Genomic DNA, 18126 nt, shown 5'->3' on the forward strand with positions numbered 1-18126 from the left:
GCATTGTTTTCCATGCAAGTCAGTGACTGTGGTGCAGCTAAATCAAACACTAGTACAGAAAAATAAGAGGATATGTTAAGAATATTGTGTAGCATACTCCTACAGCAAACATCATAGTGCAAAAAACTGCCATTACTATTGTAACTGTGGGCATGCTGCAGCAAACATGGACTGATATTGAATATTGGTTAGATATGCTGAGAGCCATTAACAAAGCACATAAAGAAAACTACTGATATCATGAAAAGCTTTTTGAGTTGGGATACAAGATGTTACACCTGTGTAATACTAAAATTATCCACAGTAATCAAAGCTTTCTCTGAAAGCTAAAATTTTGGTTGAAACATAGCTGTACTTTATAGTTGTATATCTCTTAACTATAATGCAAAATTGACATACTGATGTGAAATTGGTATACTTTTCTTTAGTTAAAAATGCAAACAGTAAAGGTGCCCATAGTGTTTTCTGAACAATGTGCTAAATAAAAAATACCCCAAACAATAAATACTGTTACATGGTAGCACAATATATTATTAATATACTTGGTTAAATAACAGTGTTTTAAGGAGGTCTGATATAAATGTTTAGTTTCAGAAACAAGCTAAGACCTTCAGATATGGTGATGAAATGTGAAAAATGACCAATGCATGTATGTATTATATAAAAATATACAATAAATGAGAAAAAAACTGTTGGTCACAAATTTACATTCAATTCAAGCACACTTGGAATACATTTTAGAAATTCACAAATGTGTGGTTGTTTCCATGCAAATAAATATTCAATATAAAAAAACTGAAAACTGAATATTCAGAAACCATTTATTCCCACATTTAATGGTACATAAATCATCACTGTCACCAACATTAGAAATTTGAACACTTTACCCTTGAAATATTTTTGATGAAAATAAAACTATCTTGACTTGCTTTTTGACCAAGTTTTAGATTTTTTCTTAAGAAAGTTTCAGCTAGTTCTACTGAAATCCAAGTGATGTATTTGAAACTTTTTTCCACATGTTCCTTAGTAGTTAAAATTAATGTTTTAATTGTAAAATCTTTCCTTTTTACTTTACAATTTGTAACCAAATATGAAATGCATGCTTCCAATAATAATATTTTGTTTATTTATGATTAAATTTCTCAGAATGCAAACTGACATGCTTTTAATGCATTAAAAACTGTAATCAACCGTATTCTGCCAGACTTTGAGGCTATAATCAACACACACGAAATTTAACCATTGTAAGCATATAACCTATCAAGCATTCTTTGCTCGAATTGCTGCACGTTTTCCTGTGACAGCCTGGAAACCTGATTTGATGCTGGCTACAGAACACCTAGATCCACAAGTTTCACACTGCAAGAAAAACAACCTAGTGTCCTTCTGTAAGATAGTATCTGGAGACCGACAGGTATGGCAAGTGACATATTCCTCTGTAAAGTGGGGAGAGAAATTATTAAGCAGAGAATCTTATAATGAAATGAAGCTAACTAGTACAAACAATAAAACCAACCATGAAAAAATTATTTTATGGGAATAAAAAAGCAAATTTCAAGAAATATTTTCCATACCAGCAATATATTCCTTTTATAGCTTTTTTATTTCTGATTTTTACTTTATACCCATTTCACCAAAGAAATATTTTAAAATTTGGTGATAGTCCAAAACATCAAATTCTGATATGAAATTCTGCATGTCTATTAATTTTTTTATGAGCAAACTTTTTTCACATTTATATATAATTACTGATTTGTTTTATCTAGTTAGGCAAGGGATAAATTCTCTGAAACTATTAACTTAATAACAACTAACAAATGAGAGAATGGAGTAAACACTTCCTTCCTGCCCCAAAATCATAATTTGGGTGAACAGAGAAAAAATATATCTTAAATAGTTTGTTCTTTGAATAACTTAAAAGAATAAATTATAGTAGCATTTATACTGACAAACTGTTAACTGAGAAACACAAATATAAAATAGTTTATCTCCCAAGCCCAGGATGAGTAAATGTGTGATTGGAGAGTTACATATGACAGACAAGCTGTTAAGTGTGGAGTATATTCAGGAAAACTGTGTTTTGAATCCTGAGTGTTTTGATCCACAGAATGGTATACTAAACACCACACGATGACCACCAAAATGTTAGTGAATATTTAAACAAGATTTCATGAAACTGTTAAGTAGATGAATTAGGAAATAATCTTTTTGATACTGTTGATAAATATTCATGGCTTAGGTGCTCAACACATAATTTACCACTTTTTATTTGGTGAATTATAATGTTGTGTGCATGTTGATTTACAATGTTGGAAAACAGCATCATATACATTATAAACATATGCAAAACAAACTGACAAGCATGGATCATTATGACAAAATTCTTTCTTTTTTCTATGAAATATACTCTGTAGTGAATAACTAAAATCTATCACAACATGAAAGCAGAACTTCTCTTTAAACTAATTCTACTGTGAGTGCTGATGAAATGTACAGTAACACAACTGGATGGATCTCCACGGAACTAGAAGAATATCTTATACAACACTCGTATCACTAAGGATTACTATAGGATCTTAGTTCATAGTTTTGTTCACTATATTAAACAGACAACCATAAATATATATAACATTGTACGATAATGTTATTAACTCTCAAATTAAACTTATTTTTACACTCTCACAACTCATTTATTTTGTTTTCTTCTGTTACAACACTGTTAAGATTTAATAGAAAATGGAAACTTGATAAAATCACTTATTTTCTATGTAACTTACCATAGCAGAAATTAGTGAGATTAAATGCAATATTGATTGTGTTTTTCTTAAATCATAACCATAAGGAACTTTATGCATAAACAGCTTAGAAAAATATGCATAACTCTTTCATCACAGGATCAATCCCTGGGACTGACCTCATAACTGTTTTGTACTTATTATAGTTTTCATGCTATGACTTTTAAATTACTAAGCTCATGTTCACAAAATCTGGCAAATTATCAGTAAACATTCCAAGGATTTCATACACAAAATATCAGATTTTCAAAAAGTCTTAAGGTTTGTTTATTAATTTTTTTTGCATGTTAGATTGGTAACATGCAAAGTAATTTTTGTTAAGATCAAAAACTTATGTATCAGAAAATTTTCAAATTTCACATGCAAAATTTTTTAACATCTAGGTAATTATCAAATGTTGAAGAAAAAACGTATTTTATCTGTTATTTTCATTCATGTTCAGTCAATTTGACTATTCTCGTAACCATAATGAAAAATTAGAAACTAAGTATAAATTATGCCTTTCTCATTCTAAAATGACCACAAATTATAACATGAAAACACACGTTTAGACTAAATAGCTTAAAATCTCATAGTATTGTACATATTTATTGTTTTTATTATATTGACCTTCCAGCTGTGTCTGGATAACAATACAGAAGTTACAATACCATACTGCATGTGCACTCATATTACTACATCCAATAATATAAAGTTGACCTTTATAGTTCCCTTCTTAGCTGTTTTAGTGGACTAGTATTTTGTGAAATAGTTACATTTCAATTATTATACACATGTATACAGATTATTAATATCTACAAACAGATTTTTTAAACTTATTTTTCTTAAAACATAGAACATTAAATAAAGTAGACAAACAATTATTTCTCTTAGTTACAACTTTATATTCACTTGCTGCTTGTCATAGGTTGCTAAGCTGTATTAAAATGTGCATGTGGAAGATGGGAAATGAACTTAGTTATTTTAGGTTTTATATGTACATTTGAAATAATCAAAAAATCAAATTACTGTACTGATACCACTGAATTCCAATATAATTTACCAAACTAATTAAACACAAAGCTACACAAATGGATATCTGTGCTCTGCCTACCAAAGATATTGAAACCTGGTTTCTAGCACTATTAATCTGCAAACATATCACTGTGCCACTGTGGAGCCATTGAGCTGGAATCATGAACAATTTGGTTTTAAAACCCAGAACATTTACCACCATAAATTTGTACACATTCTATAAAAGAAAAGTAAAAACAATACATATTTAAGCTGAAAGAAACAAAACTTACTGATATATCTTCTTAAAACATTTTCAATTTGTTTTTGTTGAAATCTACCCTTGATGATCAGTTGACTATTTGCATCCACTGAACCACTGATTAACAAAAACAGAATTCATTTCTAAGTTACTAAAAACAAAAAAATTTGTTACTTTTCAGAAATATATCATTAAGAAAATCAAAATTTCTAGATATTAATACAAGCATATTAAAATTAACTTTTTAGTTCTCGTAAACCTGTATTTCTTTATTCTTCTTAACCAAGAACTGAATTTTATGTTTCCTATCTATTACTGATCTAAATAATCCCAAGATGTCCAGAATTTCGTTAAAAGTTTTACGTTAATACAATATTTGAGATTTACTGATGCAAATTTTAAATAGTAACAAGCTGAACATATGTAGATGGATAAAAAAGCCCTTTCTCAAACTGTATTGGTAATTTCACAGAAAAATTTTAATAACTGTTCTATACTATTAGTATTGCATCTTTCTACTATTTTAAATGTTTAAGCTGTAAAGCTATCTTAGACATCAAATATCATATTGATAACATGTGTCAAATACAATGGATAAATTAATATACAGTTTAACTTTAAATAAAAAATCCCTATTGTTCTGGGTATAGATAATATTATCATGCTAATGCTACAGGTATTATGAATATTTAGTTTTGATCTGAGTTTACTTACTAATTATAAATATTTTGTCAGAGGTTATAGCTTCTACAGTAAAAAAGACATTTTTGAAACACGTACAACATTTCATTTAATGATGTGATTACCAGCTTGTTGAATACTGATTTACTACTTAAACCTTGTTTATCATTAAAACTTGTGTACTGGAGAATGATTGGAACACTGATTGATATGCCTTACCCACTTTAAAAGTTTCTTCCTTACAGTGAAAATTGTAACTTGTAGTAAGTTATTACAAATATCTTCAAAACATCATGGAAAAATTACCAGTTTACAAACTGTTTAGCTTCATTCATGTGTCAATTGCACACCTACTTGACAAATTTCAAAATTTAAGTGAAAAATAATAATTGTTATCACTTCAACAATTTCTTGCTCAAAAATATTTTAGAATTGAAATGTTTTATTTTGTAACATTTATTTAGCACAATGCATGCTGAAAATAAAATATTCAAACATTTCTACATGGCTGAGAAGATTCTCAACTATAAACAAACTTATCAGTTCATTTTTCACAAGTTTTTCTGTAAATCCCAAAGCACCAACTTACTTGCTAAGAAACTGTTATTCCTTAAGAATGATTCTCTTACTTTCCTTTCCCCCTTCCTTAGAATTTTAGTATTAATTGTTAAGTCATTAAAATATGGGAACAATTATTAATGAATAAAACTTTGAAAATAACTAGTGACAAACTTGAGATACCATTGAATAAAGAAAAACTATTTACATCAATCTAGAGTGAAAAAAGTGGTGTGAGCAGTAATTTATGGTTCTGTGAAAAACAATGGAATCTAGAGTGAGGTTTTTTTACAAGTTTGAGATATTTTTATTCCAGAAAATGATTTTGTATGAAGTTTTATATGTCTAAAAGTTATTATTTTCTTCTATGATAAAATATTAGGTAAGCCTTAGAAAGTATGGCAACAGCAGCAAAAATATTTACATCATTGTGACAAAGAATATAATCCATACTATTTTTTAGCTTGATCTGAAACCATTTTCAAATGTAAGGTCTTAGGTTACTGATAAATCTTTGACAATTTATCAAGTGCTTTTTACAATTTATAGCCAGTAGTAGTGACTAATTCACTCAGCAAAAGTTTCAAAATAAATAGCTAATGAAAATCATTAAATCTGAAACTAATGGAATAAATTTAGAAGTGTTTAAAAGAATAGTCTTAATTTTCAATGAAAATTAAAACAAACAAAAAAATTAAATAAAAACTAAATGAAATTATATGAATTATTTTAAGCAGACATTAGGTAATATTTAGTAAGCTTGTCCTACATTTCATGAAATTTGGTATTTCCACTACAAAAAAAAGAAAAATCACATGTGCTCCAGATTTGTTTAAATAAATTGTTCTTTTAATATTTATTATTATTTTGAACAGTGAAAAAGCTCATCAACATTCAAAACTTGTAATAAAAAGAATATATATACATATATATTCAAGAAATCTGATTAATACACAAACCATTATTGCAGAAATATACACTTAAACACAATTTTTCTAAAATTATTGCATTTCTGAACTCACTTATGATCAATAAAATTACACCAGATAATGAAGCACCCTAAACCAAGGTTTGTGTATTTAACATGACAAGAACAATGACCAGATATGAAGGACCTGACAATAATGATTCCAAGAATATCAAAATTAATCATTAAACTGGCAGAAACACTACATAATAAAAATGTATAATCCAAAAAATATTACTCAATCAACCCTTCCACATCAGGCTCAGTATTTGTACTATGACTTTTAAGGTGGTAAGTGTATCTTAACAGAATTTGGTATACCTTTAATAATAAGCTTTGTGTACACACACAAAAACAAAATTTAAGTATTTCCTATTATGATCAAAAATACTATTCCTCATCCCAAAAATTTCAAATTTCTTTTGTTTAATCTTTAAAACCTCTTAAACACATTTCAAACATTTGTTTTCAGTAAAATATCTTATTACCCTTAAAATGATATACTTCAGTCTGTAGCCTGTAGCCAAATCCCAAAAGTATAACAAAAAGATATAGAATCAGAAATAAAACAAGTTGTGCCTTTTTTCCCCATTATTATTATTTGCAAAGTTTCAAAGTACTTCTCTTACAAATATGAACTGCTAAACATTTCTCATTTATTTTCTGTGATTATTTTACTGCCAACCACTAAACATACAACCCTGCTGAAAAAGAAACCAATAAATTGCTACTTGTTTCAGTAGACTTTATGTGACACCACCATAATACAATACCACTAAAAGCAACAGAGCATATGCAAAAAGACAGCTGACTTCATAACAACAGGATGTTTCATATATCATATTTGCTCAAATGTTTTGTGGAAAATTCAGAGTAATCACACTGTACTTAGAATAATTTAAAACATTTATGCTAATAACAGGATGTATAAATTATCACAAGACTTTTCTATTGTAACAATACTGCATTGTCAACTTGTCAAAACGTTTATTATGTGGCTTGGTTTTGATACAATAAACCCTGCAATTCTTTGAATACTGAAAATCCTAATGGGGTATTTACAAATGAGCAGCATTGGGGTAAAGATGTTATTTGAGTACAAGTTTATAAAATCCTACTTCCTTTTCCAGCATTTATTCTTTACCCAAAAAAACTATGGTTTCAGTATTACCTATCACAATTGTTTAGTTTCACAAGCCTTAAGTCTAGTCTTTTTGTGGAAAACATTCTTACTTTTGCAGCTAAAGTGTAGTTTAGAAGTTCCTTACAGTTGGGAACATCCTAAATTTTTATGGACTCTTACCTTGAAGTATAGTAATCATCATGTGCAACATATATAGTTGACCTACGTTCATTGTAGCGGTTTCTGTATTCTAGCATACCATGTACAGCATCTGAAATCTATGAAGCATATATGCATATGTGTGTAAAACAAATATACATAACACAATATATTCACACACACACACACGTGATGCATTTTCCTTCTGGAAATGGATAAACAGCCAATAAAGAAAAATGTGGAGGAACTAAAAACGACAAAACCTCTTTCTGAGGAAGAGATTCAGTCTCTCTTGGACACTTCTTTTTCATCAAAAAAAAAAAAAAAATCAGTCAGAGGAGTGGATTTTGAAGTACCTGATGTTTCAACTTCAATGGCTCTGACTGAATCTGTTTAAAAACATAAATGGCAAAGAAATGTTGAACCACTTCTGGAATCCCCACAGATGGGTTCATCAGAACCATCACTAAGACAGCTGACTTAAGATGTAAAGTTCCAGTGAGCACTGACTCTTTCACACAGGAGAAGCCTTTTTTTACGTAATGACTTCTGAAAATGGATGAGAGTAAACACAAAAAACACAACAGATATCCCAATTCAATAGAGGTGAACCTGTCTTCAAACAGATCACTTTGGATAAAGTGATTGAAATTATCAAACTTCTTTTAACAACAGAAAGATGTTACTGTTGAGGATACCTTACTTTGGCCAAGTAATAGTTATGGGCCTTAAGCCTCATCTTTTGATTTTTAACTACTGGTCTACAAATCCTTCCTTTCACAATTTTTTGTTTATTAAATCTTTTCTGGGGAGCTTATTTGAGTGCAAAAGAACTCAAGTATAACTAGAAATTACTATAAATTGTTGTTTATATATTTCATTTTGTATTTTTTAACAAAGGTAATTAAAATGTATAAATTAGAACCTACTCACCTGAGACAAATAAAACATCTAAAACTGCACAAGCCCTTCTACACGTGAACTTTAAGAAATATTACACTCAACATTACATGGTGTTTACTTCACAAGTAGCAGCTAATTGTCCATCACTGCAATTTATTGCTTTTAGAGGAAATATTAAAATAAAATTATAAAATTAAAAATAGATTAAAAACTTGATGTTAATTTAGGAAATTACAGAAGGAATTCAAATGAAATATGAAAACTGTAAAGTATTCCTATCCTTAGTATAAAAAGTACTAAGTACTAAAATTTATAAAATCTTGTTGTGAAACTTCATTTTGTCTTAAAATAAAATGTTGTTGTTGATCAAAGTTCCTGTTGAACCAGTTTTAACTTTACTAATATTTATTGATATATTTCTTTTGATATTTTCACATTTTCAGTATTCACCTTTTCCCAATAAAAACTGTAAAACTGAAAGATTTATCAGCAACCTATGATCCAACCTTTCACAATGATGCCAGGTCAGAGTTAAGTAACATATTTGTTAACAGTATTCTTGGTCAAGATCAATTTATTTCCAATAAAAAAATTTTATTTTTAATAAATAAATGATTCTATTTACCCGTGCTCTTTAAATATGATAAAATGAACAATATAAAAAAAATGACTTGTGCACTGCAATATTCTGCCTACTAAACTCAACACCTATCTAGGCTTGATGTCTTGTCATACTAGAAAATTTCTGTAGTTTTTCAAATAAAATTTACTTAATTCAAAAAACATGTTCTAGAATAAAAAGAATGTTTAAGGAAACTATAAAAAAATTTCATACACTTATTTTGTTTTTAAGCTTTTTAAATTTTCTACTAAATTCTGCCATTATTTTCTGGTGGAGCAATATCAGTTTACCACAAAATTTTAAGTGACTTCTCACACTACTCTGACAAACAGTTTAAAAATTTCTCTAACCAATGGTATTTAAAATCTACCAGTAATGATCACTTTGAACTGGCAGAAAAAGTTTTAAGAAAAACAAACAAAATAAAGTTTTTATTTGTTAAAAACCTTGAAGTTACAGAAATCTAAGTTTGAACTTTTTTATTTAAGTAAATATCAGAAAATGACAACATAAATTCTAAAATGTTTAGGTTTAGAATTATTTTTAATTACACTTTGAAATTTGACATGCATACATGCATTCAACATATGAAAGGTGTTCACACACCTAGATATATAAAATCACACAACACCACTTGCCACTTTCTTCTCTTTCCTGTTTCATTTACCTACACATTATCTCAGTACATAATGTAAAGTAAAAATCCTCTAATTTTGTTAGATCCAAAGTTTTCAATTCTTCAGCCCTTCACTAAATTAATACTGAATGTCCAAGTTTACAACTGCAACATGCTCAAAGAAACAGAGGTATTTAAAACAAATATTATTATTGCACAAAGATTTATGATGTAAAGTTTCATTTTTTGTAGAAAAATAAACAATAAAATAATCATTCAGGAACAAACAGAATAAGAACATCAGCTTACCTGGTACCTAACTCAGCCAAAAGAAATGCTTGTAAGTGTTTTGGTTGTCGATGTAACCTATACAATAAAATATTACAATGTATGTAATAAACTTAAACACACAATCACTTAAGAACAAGAAAGAAAAGCAATCAACAACTATACATAATGATCCAATAAATGAAAAAAAATTATAAAAAAACTTTATAAAAAGCACTGTTTAATTTTTTGTTTCTTCAATAGGATAATGAAATTGAGTTGAGCAAATGACCTAATAACTTATCAAATGAAAAGAATATTGGAAGCTATGAAGAAAAAGGTAAATACATTTAAATGCTTTTGTTGTGTTTTCTATTTTCAATTATATGTTTTTAAAATTACTAATCTCATCTCAAAAGACATTGTGACTGCTTAGCTCAAGACTAGCTTCTTGGTTCTTCCGAACGATGAATAAAATCAGTTAAAAGCAATAATAAATGGTAAATTAAAATAATAAGTAATAGTATGTTATTAATAATTATCCTAATTCTGATTTGTAAATGGTTTGTTTTCAAGTTTGTTCAAAGCTACAGGAGGGTTTATCTGTGCTAGTTGTCCCTAATTTAGTAGTGGTTCACTAGAGGGAAGACAACTAGTTAACATACCACCATCAACTCTTGAGTTATTCTTTTACCAATGAATAGTAGGACTGACCATCTCATTATAACATCTCCACAGCTGAAAGGGGATGTTTGGTGTGAAAGGGATTCGAACCTACAACCTGCACCTTTAAAATCGAGCACTCAAACACATTTGTAAATGGCTTAAATAAAATTGACTAAAATTACACACAACCAACTTAATCAGTTCACACCACAACAGTTATTCATGCAACCAGATAACATAAATAACATATTTCATAATTCAGCTGATTTTACGAGCCCTGATATTTGCTGAAAGTCTTCACTGGTACTCACTATAGCAGATATGATGTGGTTAACTTGTTATACATTCTTCACCTTTAATAAAAAATTCATGGAATTCATTAAACTGATATATTACAAGTAAATCTTATGTTTTGGATATTTACAAAATAATGCTTAGAGTTTTAACTTGATTGCAAGAGGTGTAAGGAAGAATTAAATGCTATAATTAAAACAAATTGTACACAACTGTTTAACAAAAGTAACTGAAGGGTAACCTTTCAGCCTAAAAAAACTTAAATTAAATAAAATGTCAGTTTCATGACTTCCAGCACATGTAACAAGAAACCTAACAATTATGCCATATTTACATTAGCTATACAAGAATCAGCTGGTAGAGTCCCACTGCAACTTACTTTTATCTGACAAATACTTCTGTACGTGAAAAAAAGACAGCAATAAAATCACAAATGAAACAGATACAAACATGAAAAAGTTAACAAAGCAGTTGAAACTGTAAATTCAAACTTTCACAATCTTTGATCAATGATGCTGTGAGTGTAGAAGAAACAAAATGCTAGGACTTAGCAAAAAAAAAAAAAAATATATATACATACAGTTTAAAAAAGAATATTCAATGAGAAGGTTCTAGAGTTACACAAATGAAATATGAACACCAAGATGATGAGAATTATTCTTATCCATAGGATGAATATCACCATTCTCTCAGGCTCAGTAGTCTATTAAAAATCCTACTTATGTATACAACAGACTAATGTAGAACTATAATAAAATAATAATGTATAACTTCACAACTACAAAATCATTCAATTTGACTGAGTCTATAAACAGAGGTTTAATAAAGAATATTTTACAATAAAATGGCATCTGAAGGTGATTGTCTTTCCTGAAGAAATACCTGAATATTGGAATAGTTTCTTTTTACACTTTAATTAAATGAAAAACTTTATGAATGGGTCATTTCATTTGAACTAAATAAAGGCACATACTTACATTTTGCATATCTCCAAAAAGTTAGCAAAGGATGTTTTTTTTGTTCCAACTCTGATAACTTGAGGTGGCCTCATGACAAATCGTCGTTTTTCACCTGCAACCATATCTGGATTCTTTTCCCTCATAATATTAAAAACTCTATTCAAGAGCTGAAGAAGATAAGTTTATTTTTACTTTGTGGCATTCTTATATGAAAAACGTTATTCACTACAATATAAGCACTTTATGAACAGTATTAAAGACTCTTATGAATGCCATTCTTCACTGAAGGAATAAAAGTGTTATCAAGTAGAATTAAATATGGAACATCAGAAGAAATTCACAACTTAATATTTACAATTACTGTGTAGCATGTCCAATGACTAAACTAAAACATAGTAAACTTATACGAATTTGAACTTGGTACACCAGATTAGAAAACAGAACACATCTTAAAAACAAGCTCAAGTGTTTACACCTGATTTTTTTATGTATTAAAAATTCATTAAACTTCTCAGTTGGAATTACAGAGAATCTGATCCCAACTATGCATAAGCTGCTATAAAGGCCAAAAATGTTTACTTTTTAAAATCAATGATTTACAAAATTAATGGCATACAACTAAAACATTAATATGGTAGTAACTTTCTTTACCTCATCATAAGTATAATCTCTATCTGTTCCTATCCACAAACCAGGTGCTGCTACAGTGGATGTCTTTGTCTCTCCTTCAAGTTCTAATTATGTTGTAAATTATTTAAAATCAGCAATAAAGCAAGTTACAAAAAAAATACAAATACTAAAAATCCTTATAAAAAAATGAAAATATTTACCAAAGCACTTTATTTACTATTCAATATAAAAAAAAATCTAAAATATTTTCAAACTTTTATTAAGATAACTTACACATCACTTGACTATTGCATACTCTTGAAAAATTCTAACAGAGAATTATACAAATATAAATGTTTAATTTCTTTCATTTTCTAAGAGTTTTAGTTAGCTAGAAAAATACTGATTAATGCAATTTTTAATCTAATACTTTCATATGTTACTTGGAAATAAATTTTGGTTGGTTGATTTAGTGTTTTATGACACAAAGCAGCTAGGCTATCTGTGCCAAACATCTGGTAAAAAGGTAAAATTACAGTAAATGTAGTAAAATTCATAAAAGGAAATAAAGGTAAAACAAAACAGCATTTAAAAACATAAATAGCATAAAACCAATGTTGACATCTAGTCTACAATGTTAAGAGAGAAACTACAATAATAGACGTTGTAAAAACTTACTGTAGCAAAATGGTAATTATTATAACCTGGCAAGAAAACTAACAGGTAAGTACAAGAACCACTGTCAGTCACGTGAAATTGGTTTTTCCAGTGCTGGTTCCGAGTTATGTGTCATCATGGCCATTGTCGAAAAGTAATAAAAGTTTTAAAAGATGTGTAGCAAAATTTTAATAATAACTTGCCAGGATGACCAATGGGTAGTTCAAATGGATAGTTCAAACAGCAGCGTCAGTCACATGAAGTTGGCCTTTCCAGTCCTGGTGTCGAGTTATTTAATGTTATGGCCAATTTCTAATTTCAAAGGTAACTAGAGAGATTGTAATTCTTAAAAGGGAATCACATTAAAAAAGGTTTAATGTATAAATTAAAAAACTTAAATGATTTTAAAAAGGTTAAAGGCCTTTAAAAAACTAAAAACTTTATCAAGGTGGACAGTGTCACCATCACCAATAACACTGTCTAATGTTATGGACAAACTGTGGTACCGTACATTTTTAAAATGGTGCTGTCATTGAGAGTCGTTAAAAACAATTAAAAGAATATCAAGAGAAGCAGGAGATAGATGACACAGCATGCCATAGTGTACATCTGGTCCAACCAATGTACTGCCAGACCGATGAAAGGCCAGTTTCAGTTCCACCAGTGTAAAGGGACGATTATAGTCATAGAGACAATCAGCTCAAAAGGAAAGAAGTGATTGCTCTGCCCAAGTCTTGATGGCTAAGAAGGTGGAAGAAGAAGTAGAAGTGCTAGATACCTGGCAAAAGCTTTCACCTAGAGTATCGGTGATGTTCCAGATATCAGCTACTTCCTGGCCATCAAAGAGTAAGATCGACGGGGGACAGAATTCTATTGCCCACTTACCTTTCGAATCTTGTCCCATATGACTTTGGAACTGGTGGTAGAAAATATGCCAGTTGTGAACTTAATCCAAGATTCCTTCTGGCTTTGACCTCTCACCCACTAGAAAGCAGTAGGGTTTGAAAGTGTGGAATACCTATGGAAAGTATCCCAGGCCTGTTTTTGAGCCTTCCATGCCATATGGCAGGCAGGATTCCACCATGGACGAGGATATAGTGGAAAATGTGTCGAGGTTTTAGGAATACATTGAGCAGCTGCTTGTATAATACAGTCAACTACTGCTGCCACACAGTCGTCTATTGATGGCTGACAGACAACAGCAGGATCAAGTTTTGTAATAGCAGTGAAAGTGGCCCAGTCTGCCTGATTCATCTTCCACCAGGGCACGTGGGTTGGGTGGCATCAACCACAGCCAGTCTCTCTCAAAATTATAGGAAAATGATCACTGCCTCATGGATTATTGTCAACCCTCCATGAAAAATGGGAGAATAATGAAGGGGAGCAAACCAAGAGATCAATAGCAGTAATGGACTGACTATATGCATGAAAATAAGTAAAAGAACCAGTATTGAAAAGAGAAAGGTTGTGATCAGAGAGCACATGCTCTACAGAATGACCCCTCTTATCAATACCAGCACTTCCCCAGAGGGGATGATGTCCATTAAAGTCCCCAGGATTAGAAAGGGAGACGGCAACTGTTCAATGAGAGTATGTTGGTTGGCAATGTAACTCCATCTTTGCGAGTGGAGATGCGCCTCACTGCAGAAACTCTTTGAGTAGAGAAATCAGCAAGAATCTCTGACTCAATGTTCTTCAAATCCCTCTCAACAATAACTCCTCGTGATGAATTCAAAGTAGCATGAGGTATAACCTCAATAGGTATATCCCCAATTGCCTTTGAATTCAAGAGGAGTTCATTACATTGGAATGTGGATGTTTCAAACAATAGGTCTCAAAGCTTCTTTACTGACTTTGGAGAGCCAGCAAGTCCCTCCAGTCCCTTCTGAATAAAAAAAAAAAAAGGGGACATTTGCCCTAAAGGTTTCTCTGAAAGAGAATGTAGGATAAGAAAATGAGGTATAGCTGGTGATACAGATGTTGAAAATTGCTGATCAGAATCTTCAAGACTTGGTCGTTTACCTATTGACTGTTTTTCACTATTTTATTTAAATTTTCAGTGCCCACTGACCCCACCCACCATGGAGCCCTATGAGGGGACGCACTACAATGTCAAGCAAGGACACTGCAGCAACGCCAGGGTTTCATGAGCACTATACCTAAACACCAGCATCACACACAATGTCCACAACATCCGTTGAGAACTTCCAACACTGGTACTTGGTTGACCCTAGCCCAAGTGGACTAGCCAATCGATCAAAGAAAGGCCACCCAATGGCATCTACAGGAATTCAAGGCCAAAGTGGTGTGTTACGGTTGGGCTTCTCAACCACCAGAATCCTCTCCTCCCCTTCATGGGTCGCCATGCACAGCAAACACGTGGGTGGATGTTTAGATCCCAGAGGAGGTAAACTTAAAAACAGAAACTTCCCTGTGAGGTCCTCTCACCACGTACAGGAATCCACACCAAAGGGGAAATAACTTTTAGTTATTAACTTCAATCAAGTTGTTCAGTTTAGTTTCATGACAACAATCAACTAATCAAAATTAGTGTTTGATTATTTCAAGTATTCAGTTTGTTTCCTGTAAAACAAAGTTATACAATGAGTTATCTGTGTCCTGCCTACCTTGAGCATTAGATATTGATTTTAGTTGTAACATTTTCTTTTGCCACCTTGCAAAAACAAGGGAATTTTTTTAAAAGTCATTTTGCAAAATTAATTTATTAGTTGAATATGATCACTTAACCAACTTAACAATTAATTGCTCAGTAAATTCCACTAACTACCCAGTCTAGCCAAAACCCTTTACATTTATACAAGTTTAGAAAAAAGAATTGTTTTGGGAAAAAAACAAACTAGTAAATAGGCAAAGTAATTTAACAAACCACTCATGGGAATATGTAACTTATTACAGTAATATATAAAATAAAATATAACTTAAATACAAAACTTTCATAAATTAAAACAATACTGAATGCTTTGCTTACTTTTATATATCACAAATTAAAAGTCAGAGCAGTAATTACAAATTACCTTCACCTATCACGTAAAAAATTCAACTAAGTGATTTTCTTAATTATACCTTATGTAGCAAAACAAAGCCTTATATGCACCTACCAAATGTTTCTGTGTCTTCATCTTCATCCTGGGGAAAAGAATCTACTTCTAGTTCATCAAGAGAAATCTTCTTTTTTTTCTTTTTCTTCTTTGGTAAGCTGAAGTCAAGATCTTCATCCAACCCACCAAGATCATCATCTTTCTCTTCACTAACTTGTTGAATTTGGTCTTCTTTTGATTCTAAATTCTAGAATACAAAGAAATTAAACCATTAGAGTTTAATTTGAAGTGACCTTAAAATCACCCTTTATTAAAGTGACTTAAATGCATAAACAAATTCAAGTATTCCTATAGCTTTGTTTTTAAGTTAGATGTTTGTAGTGCCATTAGCCTAATAGTTTTAATGTCACATGAACAGCACATTGTTTATCAGGGATTTTCTTTAAAATTTAAAAAATTACTCGAATTATACGAAATGTGAATTAGGTAGGACTAGAAGAGATTATAGAGTTTCTTACAGTGGTGGTTTGGTAACCAAGTAGGTTGGTAAGTTTAGTACTCTAAATTTTAAGTTTGTATATTAAACAAAATACTTTAGCTATGGCAAGAACCATAAATGCAATAATATCAGTAAGTGAAATTTGTATTGAAGCATAGTTGTGAAATTAAGGTTTTCTTCAGTTACATTGAACTTGTTAAAGTTGTACTTGCAAACCACATGGGTGAAGAATCAAAATGCTTTAATTAATTTTACGTAGACTGGATGTTTCTTCTTTATGCCAAATAATCTAAAGAATCCAAACCCACAATGGCATTACAACAGTATGCCTGTGTACAAAAAAGATACATCAAAAAATTAAGAACATTATAGTGGTATAAATGCACAAAACTACTCAAAGAAGCATAGTTACAAAGTATGTCAAAGGTTCATGGCTCTGCTTTATCTTCTATTAAATTTCTGCCCTTCTTTACTTCTGTGTTATAAACATTTTGATTGCAAAAAAACAAGTAATATTTCCCTGATCTAAAAGTGTATTTTCAATCGATACTCACCTCTACATACAGAAATACTATCTTCCTCTCACATCTGCCTATGAGCTATGCATGCTACCAACCTTGAGGTAACTTCAACCTAAATTCACATGTTAAACATCAAATATTCTATAACATATCATGCCACAAAAAAACCTACTCCAATAAAATGTGGGATCTTTTTTAACAAAAATGAGGAGAAATGAAAACAAACATACCCACAATGGGTAGAGGAGTATATAAACATGGTGGAAGGTGGTACAAAAAACACAAATAATAGAATGGTGGTGACAACATGCAAAAAGGAAATAAGATGTGAAAAAGCTGATAAAGAGTTAAGAAGTAAGAGCTTGAATGGGAACACATGACAGCATGTAAATCCACATTAAGGACCCAGACAGGAATGATAGTTGGACAAGGAAGATGGTAGAAAAAAAGCAGAAGATAGTAAAGAAGACAGGGTAAGAAAACACCCTGTGTTATCTGGAAGGGTTACATGCAATGGGCAACTGTACACAATATTCAGCAATGGCAGGGACATGTAAACTATGGTTGAACAGCTAAATAAAGAAAAGGCAGGAAGGAAGAGCACAACAAGATGGTTGGAAGAAAAGGAATAATAGGTGGATAAATGACAAAAGATCACTACTGTTGTAAATAAACTAACAAAATGGAAGTGAGATAGTAATGTAACAAGAATAAAGTTACATGATGGGAGAGTTTGACCCAATAGGTAATGGACAAAAAAAATTTACGAGAAAATAGATAACATCCTGTAACTAAATGGGGATGTGAAAGGTCAAAGCAAGAGTGAAGGGGACATTGGATACGTGAAGGATGTCTGACACAAACTGAAGCAGAGAAGAACAAAACTAAAGTAGCCAAAGAGGTGTCACAGTAAGAT

General features: G+C 30.7%; 1 protein-coding gene across 1 annotated transcript in view; it reads right to left on the reverse strand.

Moving 5' to 3' along the window:
• Positions 1 to 807: 807 nt before the first annotated feature.
• The window catches only part of eIF2beta (eukaryotic translation initiation factor 2 subunit beta), a 36269-nt gene continuing 18950 nt past the window's right edge, over positions 808 to 18126 (reverse strand). The window contains exons 4-9 of the mRNA XM_076484110.1: positions 16251 to 16437; positions 12517 to 12599; positions 11884 to 12032; positions 9989 to 10045; positions 4082 to 4167; positions 808 to 1436 (exon numbers count right to left, since the gene is read on the reverse strand). Of these exons, the coding sequence (XP_076340225.1) occupies positions 1261 to 1436; positions 4082 to 4167; positions 9989 to 10045; positions 11884 to 12032; positions 12517 to 12599; positions 16251 to 16437 (738 nt within the window). The 3' untranslated portion in view covers positions 808 to 1260. The remainder of the gene's footprint in view (positions 1437 to 4081; positions 4168 to 9988; positions 10046 to 11883; positions 12033 to 12516; positions 12600 to 16250; positions 16438 to 18126) is intronic.

Source organism: Tachypleus tridentatus, chromosome 13, assembly GCF_004210375.1.
Source record: "Tachypleus tridentatus isolate NWPU-2018 chromosome 13, ASM421037v1, whole genome shotgun sequence".
NCBI lineage: Eukaryota > Metazoa > Arthropoda > Merostomata > Xiphosura > Limulidae > Tachypleus > Tachypleus tridentatus.